The sequence below is a fragment of the Oncorhynchus gorbuscha genome, linkage group LG02, assembly GCF_021184085.1.
Source record: "Oncorhynchus gorbuscha isolate QuinsamMale2020 ecotype Even-year linkage group LG02, OgorEven_v1.0, whole genome shotgun sequence".
NCBI lineage: Eukaryota > Metazoa > Chordata > Actinopteri > Salmoniformes > Salmonidae > Oncorhynchus > Oncorhynchus gorbuscha.
This window is the reverse complement of record NC_060174.1, coordinates 80,221,223-80,236,453: the sequence shown is the minus strand read 5'-3', so window position 1 is coordinate 80,236,453 and position 15,231 is coordinate 80,221,223. Positions and strand designations below refer to the sequence as shown.

Here is a 15,231-nt window from a genome sequence, read left to right as displayed (position 1 = left end):
GAAGTCATTTTAGCAGTAGAGAAGTCATTTTAGCAGTAGAGAAGTCATTTTAGCAGTAGGGTTGTCATTTTAGCAGTAGGGAAGTCATTTTAGCAGTAGGGAAGTCATTTTAGCAGAAGGGAAGTCATTTTAGCAGTAGATAAGTCATTTTAGCAGTAGATAAGTCATTTTAGCAGTAGGGATGTCATTTTAGCAGTAGGGAAGTCATTTTAGCAGAAGGGAAGTCATTTTAGCAGAAGGGAAGTCATTTTAGCAGTAGATAAGTCATTTTAGCAGTGGGGATGTCATTTTAGCAGTAGGGATGTCATTTTAGCAGTAGGGAAGTCATTTTAGCAGTAGGGAAGTCATTTTAGCAGTAGGGAAGTCATTTTTCATTGACATAAATGCGTCCTTCCATCTGGACCATAACTCCTCAGTCTAGCTCCTTAACCTCACCACTAACGGGTTGGCTTAAAAGGGCCAGTGTATACTTGTCATCTCTCCAGGGCCTGGCATTCGTATGCTCTTTTAACCACACAATGTCTGGCCTGAGCACTGATGACTTTTCCCTCTGTCCTCTGTCTTATTGGGGCAGTCAGTCAGTGGCTAATGAGCGTTGTGCGGTCACAGTAGCAGGAGCACACCTCATGACCTCAGGCAGAGTGCAGCTGAACGTGAAGCTCTCCAGAACACAGTTTTATAGCAGGCTTAAAGAACCACTCGCACATGTACCGTACTCTGGCCAGAACTTCTCCAATATACGATCTGTATGTATTAGGCTGCCAGTTAATATGGCTCAACTGTCAACAGTAATGGTTACTAGCCTTTATGGTAGATTATGTGTGTGTGTACCTCTTGAGATGCTCCAGCAGGCTGAGGAAGGTAATGAGGTTAGGGTCAGGCAGAGAGCGCAGCAGGTGCATCATGCAGTTCTCCTTGGCTGCAGGGTCTGACAGAGCTGTAGAGAAGAGGAAGAGGAAGAGAGGGGAAAGAAGAGAAGAACAGAAGAGAATTTAAGAATTACCCCTCTACGGGGGAATATGAACCATCATTTCCATGTTGTGGTCTCAATAAAATCAAGGAATAACTCCCCTATAACTGACTATTGAGATGCATACTAATTGTATTGGTATGGGTCAGAGGTCGTACCTATGCCCTCCATGAAGGCTGGGTACAGGCGGTCAGTGAGCAGGGGCTCTGGCAGCTCACGGAAGTACAGCTTCAGAGTCCCTGCAATGGCATTGATGTCCATGTCACTCAACATCACCAGGATGTCTTTGCTATCTGTGGAGGGGAGAGAGGGAGGGGGAGAGAAAACAAAAACACACATGAGCTCAAGGGAAGCGCATCAGCCTCAACCAAACAACTACTTCATTTCCAGACTGATCATTCTGGCTCCAGAGATGACATAACAAGCAACAACACTGTTTAAAACCCAAACCACCAGTGATCTCAGCTCAGTGAGCCATGAACACAGCAGAGACACAGAAGGGGTTATCTTTGGTTTGGTCTAGGGGCCGTGACAGAGACATGGGTTGCATCCCAAATGGCACCCATTTCCATATACAGTGCACAGCCTGGCTGTAAAGAGCCATAGGGCTCTGGTCAAAAGCAATGAAATATAGAAGTAATAGGGTGCCATTTGGGATGCACCCTGGTACTCCCAGGGAGGACAACACACAGCTGACAGCTGCAGCTCCCCTGTGCTCTTCCTGCCCTTTCCCACAACTCGTTCTGTTAATAGCCAGGCTGAAGACCCTCTGCCATGGGCCTGCTAGCCTGACCCCGGCACGCCGTACAACATGGAGGATGGAAGGAGAGGAACGACAGGACAGCTCAGGAGGAGACTTGTGTTGATAATGTAGGGCCTGGAGTTATTTCTGAAAATGTAACCTGACCAGGAAAAACTCATGGCCCTAGTTATAGCTTATATACACTGAGTATAGCAAACAATAGGAACACCTTCCTAATATTGAGTTTCAGCCCCCCCCCCATTTTGCCTTCAGAATAGTCTTAAATCGTTGGGCCATGGACTCTACAATCACATGTTTTGTCTTGCCCTTTGACCCTCTGAATGGGAAACATACACAATCCATGTCTCAATTGTCTCAAGGCTTAAAAATCCTTCTTTAACCTGTCTCCTCCCCTTCATCTATACTGATTGAAGTGGATTTAACAGGTGACATCAATAAGGGATCATATCGTTCACCTGGATTCACCTGGTCAGTCTATGTCATGGAAAGAGCAGGTGTCCTTAATGTTTTCTATACTCAGTTTATAGGCCCAGAGTTATGCCTGGTCAGGTCCCATGGCCAAGACAATCTCCTGGTTCTATTGATGAAGACAGGTGTATTTTACAGTGTTGGAGGTGTGAGTGTTTCTTACTGGTGTCGAATGCTGCTTTGAGGGCCTGGATGTCAGTGGCCACCCCTGAGATCCTGTAGATTCCCACCTCGTCGATCCCCCTCTTCTCCACCTCCTCAATGCACTGACGGACTATGTAAGGCACCTTGGAGCGCTCACGCCTGTTGGGGGACAAACCCAACACACATCAGAATTGATATTAGAACACGGCCCCTTTCAAATAACGTTAATGCTAATCTTAGCAATCAAACAAACTGTACAGAAAGATTATAGAGAGGGGTTTATCCTGAAGTGATGTAGTCTTAACTACACATAGTGACATACAGTGCTCCTTCAGAAAGTATTCACACCCCTGGACTTTTTCCACGTTTTGTTATTTTGCAAGGTAGGATTAAAATTGATTAAATTCTAAATTCAACCCCAAGTCAACACGTTAGAATCACCTTTGGCAGCAATTCAAGCACTGTCAAGTTGATTGTTGATCATTGCTAGACAGCCATTTTCAAGTCTTGCCATAGATTTTCAAGCCAAATTAAGTAAAAACTAACCACACCACTCAATATCATTCATTCATCTAGTCTTCGTAAGCAACTCCAGTGTATATTTGGCCTTATGTTTTAGGTTATTGTTCTGCTCTATTGCGTTTATTTTTATCCTAAAAAAACTCCCAAGTCATTGCCAATGACAAGCATATCCATAACATGATGCAGCCACCACCATGCTTGAAAATATGAAAAGTGGTATTCAGTGATGTGTTGAGTAGGATTTGCCCCAAACATAAGGCTTTGTATTCAGGACAAAGTTAAGTTCTAATCCCATTTTTTTTGCAGTTTTATTTTAATGCGTTATTGCAAACAGGATGCATATTTTGGAATATTTGTATTATGTACAGGCTTCTTTTCACATGTCATTTAGGTTAGTATTGTGGAGTAACTAATGTTGTTGATCCATCCTCAGTTTTCTCCTACACACCAATTAAACTCTAACCGGCCTCAGTGAAATTCCTGAGCGATTTCCTTCCTCTCCGGCAACTGAGTCAGGAAAGATGCCTGTATCATTGTAGTGATACACCATGTAAAGTATAATTAATAACATCACCATGCTGAAAGGGATATTCAATGTCTGTTTATAATATTTTTTTAAACGTCATCTACCTATAGGTGCCCTTCTTCGCGAGGCATTGGTCTTTGTGGTTGAATCTGTGTTTGAAATGAACTGCTTGACTGAGGGACCTTACAGATAATTGTATGTTTGGGGTACAAAGATGAGGAAGTCATAAAACAAATCATGTTAAACACTATTATTGCACACATGCAACTTATTATGTGACTTGTTAAGCAAATGTTTACTCCTGAACTTATTTAGCCTTGCTATAACAAAGGGGTTGAATACTTATTGACTCAAGACATTTCAGCTTTTCATTTTTAATACATTTGTAGAAATGTCAGAAAACATAATTCCACTTTGACATTATGGGGTATTTGTGTGTAGGCCAGTGACACAAATTGAAATCGAATTGAATCCATTTTAAATTCAGGCAGTAACACAACAAAATATGTAACAGGTCAAAGGGTGTGAATACTTTCTGAAGGCACTGTAGTTTGTTCATTAGTTTATTATGAGAGAAATCCAACATGGCTTACTTTGTCACAATACTGATTTTGACACCGAACACCCCACTCTGTTTTTTGGAGGGCGTTCTCTTCAGACTCAAGTCCCGACTAGTAAACTTCATGGAGAACTCCACCTTGATCTGTGGGAAACGATACATACAAAGTGTCAAACAGTCTGCATTATTTTATTTGATTATTTGACAGGGATTATGTACCGTGAACATTGCAGCAGCTTTTAGTGACACAGTTCATCTCCAGTCCCTAATTTAAAATGAGTTTAAAATACACAGCTTCCAAGTGCTTTCTTTTTGATCATTTCACAACATCCAGGAGTTTAAGAAGATCCAGAGTGGTTAGGTATTACAGCTGTTTAAAAACACCGTTGCAGAGAAATCAGAGTTGGCCAAGCTCGTAAAGATAATATTGCATTGTCTCTGGCAAACTATAACAAGCTACATTATAATATCCACACACTAAGCCCTGACAAGTCATCTTCTATTGATGGGGTTGAATGGGTAAATGACTGACAGGATCATCCTTCTGTAGCTCAGTTGGTAGAGCATGGCGCTTGTAACGCCAGGGTAGTGGGTTCGATCCCCGGGACCACCCATACGTAGAATGTATGCACACATGACTGTAAGTCGCTTTGGATAAAAGCGTCTGCTAAATGGCATATATTATTATTGTTTATATTATCAGGAATGGAATTAGGAAATCAAGGGCTGGTTTCCTGGACACAGATGAAGCCTAGTCCTAGATTAAAAAGCATGTTCAGTGGAGATTCAACATTGAAAGAGCTTCTTAGTCCAAGAAAAGGCTTGATCTGGCAAACTGGCCCCAAAGGTTCCTGGTGTCCCTTACCCCATTCATCTCTATGACATCCACGTGCCAGTTCTTGGACTGCACCGTCTGGGGGTCCAGCTGAAATACAAAGAGAAAGAACATGATTAAGTTTCCTTCGTTATATTCTCTGCCCATGCCATAATCGATGCATAACCTCATAGCAGACTGAGAGAAGGTATGACAAGAGCAGTGAGTGTTCAAATACATGTACACGATCATGGACACAATCACATGGACCATCACAGAACACACTCCTTGTATCGTAAATGTACAACTGCACTCTAGCAGAGACACTAAAGCCTTATTTCTGGCATGGTGCCTGTGTGATGTGTTCTTCTTGTGTTAACTTAATCTGACTGTCACTACACCACAGTACCTAGCCAGCTCTCTGAGTACCCAGGGTTCCCTGCACTGGATGAATTAGTCTGTTTATTAGGACACACACATGAAGACGTCCATGTTATGTTAACTTCAACTATGTTTTGTGTTGTACTTGTTCTTCTATAACCACACCCCTGGACCTAGCCAGCTCTGGACTTCTGCCTACCCAGGGTTCACTGCTCTCTCGCTCTCTCTTTCAAGCACCTGTCCCATATGTGTCTCTCCCGTCATGCTCTGGTGAGGTTCTGAAGAGCTCCTTTAAAGTCCAGCCAAGAGAACAAAGAGGCCACGTTACAGTTTGTTTTCCGAGACGAGACTCTCCCTTCAACATAGGCAGGAGGAGGGGGGCTATTTTCTGACTGCTGCTACGTGGAGAGAAAATAAGACCCCGTTTTCCTTTTGCCTCCTCAATGGAAATTCCCAGACTGGCCTGTCTATATTTAAATAACCAAAAATCCCTGGGAACTTCAGATTCAACTGCAGTTTTTCTTTTCTCCTCCATATAAAATTTACAGGATGCTGACATCTGATAAAGTTAAATGGACTTTGCCCCATGTGTGGATGGAGCAGTGGTGCACGCTGGGTAATGTGTGTGTGTATGTTTAGACTGAGAGGAACCCCTGTAGCCTAGCCAGTCTGAGGGCTCTGTGTGTGTCTGTCCCTACCAAATGACATTGATCATCTCTGCATTAAAACACACAATATTTCCTCTTTCATGCATCATGAAACAGTCCATTCACCACATCGGTCCTCTACTGGGCTAACTAACTAATGTATCACATTTCCCTCCTTTCACTAATGTGAACAAGAATCACATTGATTGAGATTCAAATACACCACACAAGAAAGCCCCCCTTTTCAAATCAGTAAATCACAAATATAGGCTAACACACAACAATGAAAGCACTGCTGCTGCCCTTTCTGTTCACTACCATTTTATTGATATTGCTAGTGCCCAGTTTCATCTTGTTCCTGTTAGTTCTTGTAAGCTGAACTGTCATCTGATTGTAGGCCAAGTTCTTTGTAGCTCTGCTGAAATGCTTGTGGGTAGAGACAGGGCAGTGTGTTCTTTAAGAAAGTGAGACAGGGACAGGGGTTGTGTTTTTCCCATTTACGTATGGCTGTCTCTAGGGGTAAGCAGTGGCCATGAAAATGACTGCCTCACACGCTTCAGCCTGCTCAGTAGCAGAGGCAGAGCTGGGCAGTTTTCTCATGCTGCCTTGGGAGAATAGAGCTCTGATATGATGTATGATGAGAAGCAAACCCCAGAGACATCTGCCTGAATTTAAAATGGATTACATTTGGATTTTGTGCCACTGATCTACACATAACACAATGTCAGAGTGGAATTTTGTTTTTAGACATTTTTACAAATTAATTAAAAGCTGAAATGTCAAGTCAATAAGTATTCAACCCCCTTTGTTATGACAAGCCTAAATATATTCAGGAGTAAAAATATGCCTAACAATTAACACAATAAGTTGCATGTACTCACTCTGTTTGCAATAATAGTGATTCTATTATTTTTGAATGAGTACCCCATCGCTGTACCCCACACATACAATTATTTGTCATTTGAGTAGTGAATTTCAAGCATAGATTCAACCACAAAGACTAGAGGTTTTCCAATGCCTCAAGAAGAAGGGCACCAATTGGTAGAGTAGATAAAAAAAGTGGACATTGAATATCCCTTTGAGCATGGTGAAGTTATTGATTACACTTTGGATGGGGTATCAATACACCCAGTTACTACAAAGATACAGGCGTCCTTCCTAACACAAAGCATTATTTTTGGGGAAAATCCAACAACATCCCTGAGTACCACTCTTCATATTTTCAAGAACGGTGATGGGTGCATCATGTTAAGGTATAAAATAAATGGAATAGAGCTAAGCACAGGCAAAATCCTAGAGGAAAACTTGGTTCAGTCTGCTTTCAAACAGACACTGGGAGACAAATTCACCTTAAAGCAGGACAATAACCTAAAAACACAAGGCCAAATATACACTGGAGTTGCTTACCAAGATGACATTGGATGTTTCTGAGTGGCCTAGTTAAAGTTGTTACTTAAATCAGCTTGAAAATCTATGGCAAGACCTGAAAATGTCTGTCTAGCAATGATCAACAACCAACTTGACAGAGCTTGAAGAATTTAAATAAAGAATAATGAGCAAATATTTCACGGTGTGCAAAGCTCTTAGAAACTTACCCAAAAAGACTCACAGCTGTAATCGCTGCCAAAGGTGTTTTGACTCAGGGGGTTGAATACTTATCTTAATCAAGCTATTATATTGTTTTTTTTGTCATTCATCTTTAAAAAATGTTAGAATTTTTCTTACACTTTGACCTTTGAGTATTTTTTTGTAGATTGTTAAACAAAAATACAATTGTATCCATTTGAATCCCAATTTGTAACAACTAAATGTCAAAAAGACAAGGTGTGTAAATACTTTCTGAAGGCACTCTATATAAGTCTCAGACAGCTTTTCCACCTAGCTTACACTGAACATGCTGTGATACACACACCGCAGCCACTGACTAGCATAGCAGTTCTACAACATGGAGCTAATGCCTTTAATACACGGATACAGCAGCTCCCTGTGTAAACCATTACTACCTTCCTAGATGATGTGCTTGTCTGTCTTAAGCCGCATAATCGTTTATTGCTGAGCGAGCGCAAGGCCAACACACTCACTTTCTCGTAACATTACATTAAGCTAGCACTCATAAATGTTTGTATTTAGGCAGTCTAATTACCTAATAAAAAAACGTTTTTGAATCAATTACTCTGACACCTATTACCATTAGGGGAAATTTTGTCAACATGGTTTGGGATTTTAACAAGGTTGCCCTAATCATGGCTATGGGGTCCTCACTACTGTACTGTAATACACCCAAATCAATCCCTAAAAACTTAATGCAGTACCTCTCCCCTCTCTCAATTACGGTCTACGGCTCTACGCACTTCTCAATACAATTTTTTGTTGTTGTCAAATTGGGTTATACGAAGAGCCTAACTACTATGTCTGACCCTGTAAAATAACACATTTCACTGCACCTATCTGGTGTATGTGACAATAAAACATATTTATTTTAAAGTTTTATGCAGCTGAGCAGAGCGCAGTCAAGCGCACCCATTTCCCCTCAATCACTCCACCGTTCACCTCTAATACACTGCTGCTTTATTCAAAACTCCAGGAAGAACTTCTGCCCCAATTTATCAGTTTTCTTTTCCTTGCCTGGGAAGGAGGAGAGACCAAAGTGCCACTGATTCAGTACGGTGCTACACTATATTCTCAACCTATCACAGAGGATGGATATATGGGGGGGGGGAAGATAGATAGGTTGCTTTGGAAAGAATGATCTCCCCAACGTGACTTGGGGTTTTGCCCATCTGGCTAGTAAAACAACAGGAGATGAGGAAAAAAATAAGTTGTCTTGAGTGAAACCAATCAGAGGGAAGACTATATGAGGTGAAGCATGAACAAAAACAGAAAGGGGGCGGGTCCTCAAAGCATTTTTTATTCCAAATCCAAGCGATGAATCACAAAGCCAAATCCTCTCTCTCCAGAGAATCCTTGAAAAATATTATTAGCCTGTGTTTGTAGAAGAAAGACAGGCTGGTGAAACACAGGCTGGTGGAAGGATATGGAATATTAAAAGCAGTAAATCACAAATATAGGAAACCCTAAACCAAACAATGGTTCCAATGAGGACCGTGTCACTCCTCCAGAGGTCAAAGCCTCCTTTATGCGGCCTAAAACACCATGACTGATTGTGGAGAGGATCATAATACATGATGTAGGTCAGATGATACTGTTACAATGCATATCCACACTGACTACACTGTACAATCAGCTTTCATGTGGAACAGAACATACTGCATGTAGAAAAACAGAAGAGGAAAAACATGAATTCTGAGAGTGTGAGTTCGAGTGGATGAGTAGCAATGAGGTGTGTTCCTTTTAGCCGGCATGATGCTCTGTTTTGTGGGAACACACTGTTCTCTGAGCGACCCCTAGGTTGAGGGCCGACTCTCCTGGTGTGTGTGTGTCTGTTGCAATGCTATTCGAGTGGGCTGGGGACATGGTGATCTGGCTGTGGATCGGGGGGCTCAGCTGGGGAAGTTAGTGGTCCCTCCCTATCTCAACACAGCCAGTACAGAGCACCTGGTTGAGAGACCTAGCTAGACATCACCAGCACACACACACACACACACACACACACACACACACACACACACACACACACACACACACACACACACACACACACACACACACACACACACACACACACACACACACACACACACACACTTAATATGACAAGCGAGAGGGGGAAATAATTGATACATGGAAAGTCAGTGGATGAGAAGAGAGCCACTCAGGTTACTGTGATGTCAGCTCTCTTCTATGTATAGTGTGGTGTGGACATGTGGACATGTGGACATGTGGCTGACACCTGTTCTATGTTGCCTCCACTGAGTATACATCAAACATACATGTCCAGAAAGGCAGGCGAAACACACAGTACACACACATACTGTACATAGTGAGAAGCCCTTCTACTGATCCCACTGCTGTTTGCCAACGGGGGACAGAGCACAGCACAGGCAGGGTTGAAGTAGTTTGAAAAACAGATGCCGAGGTCCCTCTGGAGATGTTCCTATTCTAAATCCATCTCTTACTGAACTCTCCGCAACCCTCCTGAGGATACTGTGGTATAATGCATCTACAACACAGCCAGTCTCCATCACCATAACCCAGGTACCTGCTTCTCACATAGGACATAAAATGACAGATCTAGATTTTGGTCAAAGACATTGGTTTATGGATGACGCATGTAAAAAAATAAACTGTCATTGCTTCCGTTCTGAGGAAGGAAAACAGCCTCTAGGATGTGGAACTTCAAAGCACTGGAAGTTATCAAAACATGGCAATATAGTATGTGAACAATGCATCAGGGAAGAAAAGTGTGAACTCTGATTACACAGACGCTTGCCAAAGTCTTTAATTAATCCCATTGTTAGATTAACAGGGAATTATTTTTTAAAGGCAGAACTTAATTATGATGAAGTATGAACTTTTGATATGGCAAATTCATTAATTCCTCTTAATATTTCCTTTGTGCTTTGCTACTTTCCTTGTACCTCTCACTTTCTGTTCACTGGGAGATGACATTTAAATATTCATTCTGTGACTGACTGTTCTGTTTTAAATGAACAATAAGCAGCAATGTTCCCATCCGGTTTAATTAGAAACTAACTAGCTCAACTGCATGGGCAGTGGGTTTCATTTAATTAAAAACAGCATCCTGGGATTGTTTATTTATTTATTAAGAGCTCTACAAACAAGAGCATCATTCTTTTCTCTGCTGACAGATTATATTACTGGCCTGATGATTGTAACAAAAACAAAGCCATATGAGTTGACAATATTTTTAATCTAAATTTAGCTGCAGATGAACGTAAGAATGAATATACATAACATAACATAGCTATGTAAAATGTTTACATCATTCTACTTATTAATAATATGACACTTTGGTAAACAGATGCTGATGTCATTATAGACAAGTGAAATGTAAGGCCTTTTGACTCTGTTGTCATGAACTTCCTGACAAGACTTCCTGGTTTGAGCCTAACCAGCACGCGTTCTCAGCAGGCAGAGAGTTATGATTGGCCAAGGACCAGCCCAAGCATCCTATCACAACCCCTAAGGGCAACGTGTCTCAGGCATACAGTATAAGATCCAACTTCATAAACATCATGCAACATAAAGGCATCTGCTTTAAGACAAGGCTAACACAACAGCATGTTCCTGCCTGCAGCGACACTGATGATTTACAGGTAGTACATGAGAGGGTGACCTCTCTGATAATCACCAGCAGGGACACTACTGTTCTCACAGTTCTGTACACAACAGCATGTTCCCGCCTACAGCGACACTGATGATTTACAGGTAGTACATGAGAGGGTGACCTCTCTGATAATCACCAGCAGGGACACTACTGTTCTCACAGTTCTGTACACGACACTGAGATTTACAGGTAGTGTTCTCTGATAATCACCAGCAGGGACACTACTGTTCTCACAGTTCTGTACACAACAGCACTGATGATTCACAGGTAGTACAGGAGAGGGTGATCTCTCTGATAATCACCAGCAGGGACACTACTGGTCTCACAGTTCTGTACACTACAGCGACACTGATGCAGGTGTGACCTCTCTGATAATCCCATGTTCTCACAGTTCTGTACACACAGCATGTTCCCGCCACAGTAGACACTGATGATTTACAGGACAAAAGGGTGACTGATAATCAACAGCAGGGACAACTGTTCTCACAGTTCTGTACAAACAGCAGACACGCACAACTAACACTGATGATTTCAGGAGCAAAAGGGAGAAAGGGACACTACTGGTCTCACAGTTCTGTACACAACAGCATGTTCCTGCCTGCAGCACGCACAACTAACACTGATGATTTACAGGTAGTACAAACCCTCTGATAATCACCAGCAGGGAAATACAGTTCTGTACACTAAGCAGATGCCTGGACAAAAAGGACAGAGAGGAAGAGAAAGAGACAGAAAGTCAGAGCAAAAGGGAGAAAGAGAGTATGTTGAGTCCTTGGGCTTCCTTATGTCAAACCCCAGAATAAAATACATGTAAGCAGATGACTTCCAATGATAAGTTGTGGTAACAGCCTATCTGTTTTATCTTCTGTTAACTCAATCAGATGTAGAAGGGGTTTCCAATCGCATTATCAAACACATTATCAATCCCTTGATGACCTTCTTTTGGTCTTGGATGGAAAGTTTGAATTTTGTATTAGTCCATAATGTAGCTGTAATTAGAGTATTTACAGTGATAATATGGGTCATCCAAAAAAGTGCTTGTACAGGTCATTTATAGGCAGGTAGATAAACAGCATTTGGAAACACCATTGATACCGTATGAGAGGGTCTTTTGTTTCCCTTTCATTCCTCTAGTCCAGCCGAATGCTAACACTCTTTGTGTAGGTACAGTAGCAGGGGTTGGAACCGGTTCAAGGAACAGAACCGAGGAGCGGAAACAGAACCGGGAACGAAAGTTCTCTCTGGTGTTCCGGAACAAAACCGTTATTTTAAATTCTTGAGAACCGGTTTCTAATGCCTCTGTTGATTTCATGTGTTAAAAAATGAATGAAAATGAACTTTATAAACCATTACTTTTTTGGTTCGAACCAGTTCGGAACTTTATTATGCAGAACTTTATTAGAAAAATAGTGGTTCTGTTCGGAAACGATTGGAAAATCCTTTTGGTAGATGGGGGTGAAGTGCTGGATACCCCTGTAGTGACAGTCAGATTTATGACTGGCATTTTAAGGCCCTTCAAAGAGGCAAGTGTGATGAAACAGTAACATATCATCTACACTAATCAGCATACTGAAATGGAACACCACCCTTTTATGTGTTGAGAAATATATTTAGGGATTGGGAGAATTATGGTTATACTTTATTTTCTGTCATACTCAAACGAGCAGAAAACTGCTTTTGTTCTGGTTTTAAGGCATTTGCTTTTCATGATTATTTACTGGGACTTCTACGGATACTGTAACTGACGCCCACCAAGGTGTAAAACACAATAACACGGCAAAATGGAAATCAGTATAGGAGAGGACAGAACAAATGTAACAGAAAACATCATGATCATGGTGTTAAAAGAGTATAATATCTGATTCGGCCTCAGCCAGCCTTCTCTGCACACCCACTCTCTCTTTCCTTCCTCTCCCTCTTCCACACCCACTCTCTCTTTCCTTCCTCTTCCTCTTCCACACCCACTCTCTCTTTCCTTCCTCTTCCTCTTCCACACCCACTCTCTCTTTCCTTCCTCTCCCTCTTCCACACCCACTCTCTCTTTCCTTCCTCTTCCTCTTCCACACCCACTCTCTCTTTCCTTCCTCTTCCTCTTCCACACCCACTCTCTCTTTCCTTCCTCTCCCTCTTCCACACCCACTCTCTCTTTCCTTCCTCTTCCTCTTCCACACCCACTCTCTCTTTCCTTCCTCTCCCTCTTCCACACCCACTCTCTCTTTCCTTCCTCTCCCTCTTCCACACCCACTCTCTCTTTCCTTCCTCTCCCTCTTCCACACCCACTCTCTCTTTCCTTCCTCTTCCTCTTCCACACCCACTCTCTCTTTCCTTCCTCTTCCTCTTCCACACCCACTCTCTCTTTCCTTCCTCTTCCTCTTCCACACCCACTCTCTCTTTCCTTCCTCTTCCTCTTCCACACCCACTCTCTCTTTCCTTCGTCTTCCTCTTCCACACCCACTCTCTTTCCTTCCTCTCCCTCTTCCACACCCACTCTCTCTTTCCTTCCTCTCCCTCTTCCACACCCACTCTCTTTCCTTCGTCTTCCTCTTCCACACCCACTCTCTCTTTCCTTCGTCTCCCTCTTCCACACCCACTCTCTCTTTCCTTCGTCTCCCTCTTCCACACCCACTCTCTTTTTCCTTCCTCTCCCTCTTCCACACCCACTCTCTCTTTCCTTCCTCTCCCTCTTCCACACCCACTCTCTCTTTCCTTCCTCTCCCTCTTCCACACCCACTCTCTCTTTCCTTCCTCTCCCTCTTCCACACCCACTCTCTCTTTCCTTCCTCTCCCTCTTCCACACCCACTCTCTTTTCCTTCCTCTCCCTCTTCCACACCCACTCTCTTTTCCTTCCTCTCCCTCTTCCACACCCACTCTCTTTTTCCTTCCTCTTCCTCTTCCACACCCACTCTCTCTTTCCTTCCTCTTCCTCTTCCACACCCACTCTCTTTCCTTTTCCTCTTCCACACCCACTCTCTTTCCTTCCTCTCCCTCTTCCACACCCACTCTCTCTTTCCTTCCTCTTCCTCTTCCACACCCACTCTCTCTTTCCTTCCTCTTCCTCTTCCACACCCACTCTCTCTTTCCTTCGTCTTCCTCTTCCACACCCACTCTCTCTTTCCTTCGTCTTCCTCTTCCACACCCACTCTCTCTTTCCTTCGTCTTCCTCTTCCACACCCACTCTCTCTTTCCTTCCTCTCCTCTTCCACACCCACTCTCTCTTTCCTTCCTCTCCCTCTTCCACACCCACTCTCTCTTTCCTTCCTCTCCCTCTTCCACACCCACTCTCTTTCCTTCCTCTCCCTCTTCCACACCCACTCTCTTTTTCCTTCCTCTTCCTCTTCCACACCCACTCTCTCTTTCCTTCGTCTTCCTCTTCCACACCCACTCTCTCTTTCCTTCGTCTTCCTCTTCCACACCCACTCTCTCTTTCCTTCCTCTCCCTCTTCCACACCCACTCTCTCTTTCCTTCCTCTTCCTCTTCCACACCCACTCTCTCTTTCCTTCCTCTTCCTCTTCCACACCCACTCTCTCTTTCCTTCCTCTTCCTCTTCCACACCCACCCTCTCTTTCCTTCCTCATTTAATCCCTCCAGTTCAATGCCTGATTCTCTGTGCTGCTGTAGGATGAATATGGTGGGGAATAATTCAGACCCAGTCGGGTTTGGATCCGGACCAGACAGAGTTCATTCATAGACCTGACGTTTATTCAGACTCAACCATCAAAGACTCACTCAACATGAATGAATGAGACCACATAACTGTGTGAAAGTATGCTTCTATGGGAGGATGTGTATGTGAAAGAGAGACGAGAGATGAACATGAAAGTGCATGATCAAGTGTGTGAAAATATGTGCAAGTGTGAGAGTAGGCATGTGTGTGTGTGTGTGTGTGTGTGAAGGTGTGTACTATACTGTGATTATGAAAGAGGTACAGAGAGTATGGCTCTGTGTTTAAACTGAGTATCAGTGTATATAGGAAACTAACATTGTAAGTGTGCAGCACTGAACAAACCAATTGTCTATGTCATTTAAATAGAAGAATCAAAACAGCCCAAACAGATAAGACTGTCCTCTCTCCCAGATTCCCAGATCAAGCCTGAAGTGTGGGAGGATTCAGCCAGTGCTGTGGATAGGTCTGGGATCAGCTGAGATCAATGGGGGTAAAGCTGGGGGGATTTCTGCCTGTAATCCAG

General features: G+C 42.9%; 1 protein-coding gene across 1 annotated transcript in view; it reads right to left on the bottom strand.

Annotated features, from left to right (window-relative positions):
- The window catches only part of LOC124010665 (active breakpoint cluster region-related protein-like), a 129,200-nt gene that overhangs the window by 4,307 nt on the left and 109,662 nt on the right, over nt 1-15,231 (bottom strand). Inside the window, 5 exon segments of the mRNA XM_046323332.1 lie at nt 832-937; nt 1,129-1,263; nt 2,365-2,504; nt 3,987-4,096; nt 4,818-4,877. Of these exon segments, the coding sequence (XP_046179288.1) occupies nt 832-937; nt 1,129-1,263; nt 2,365-2,504; nt 3,987-4,096; nt 4,818-4,877 (551 nt within the window).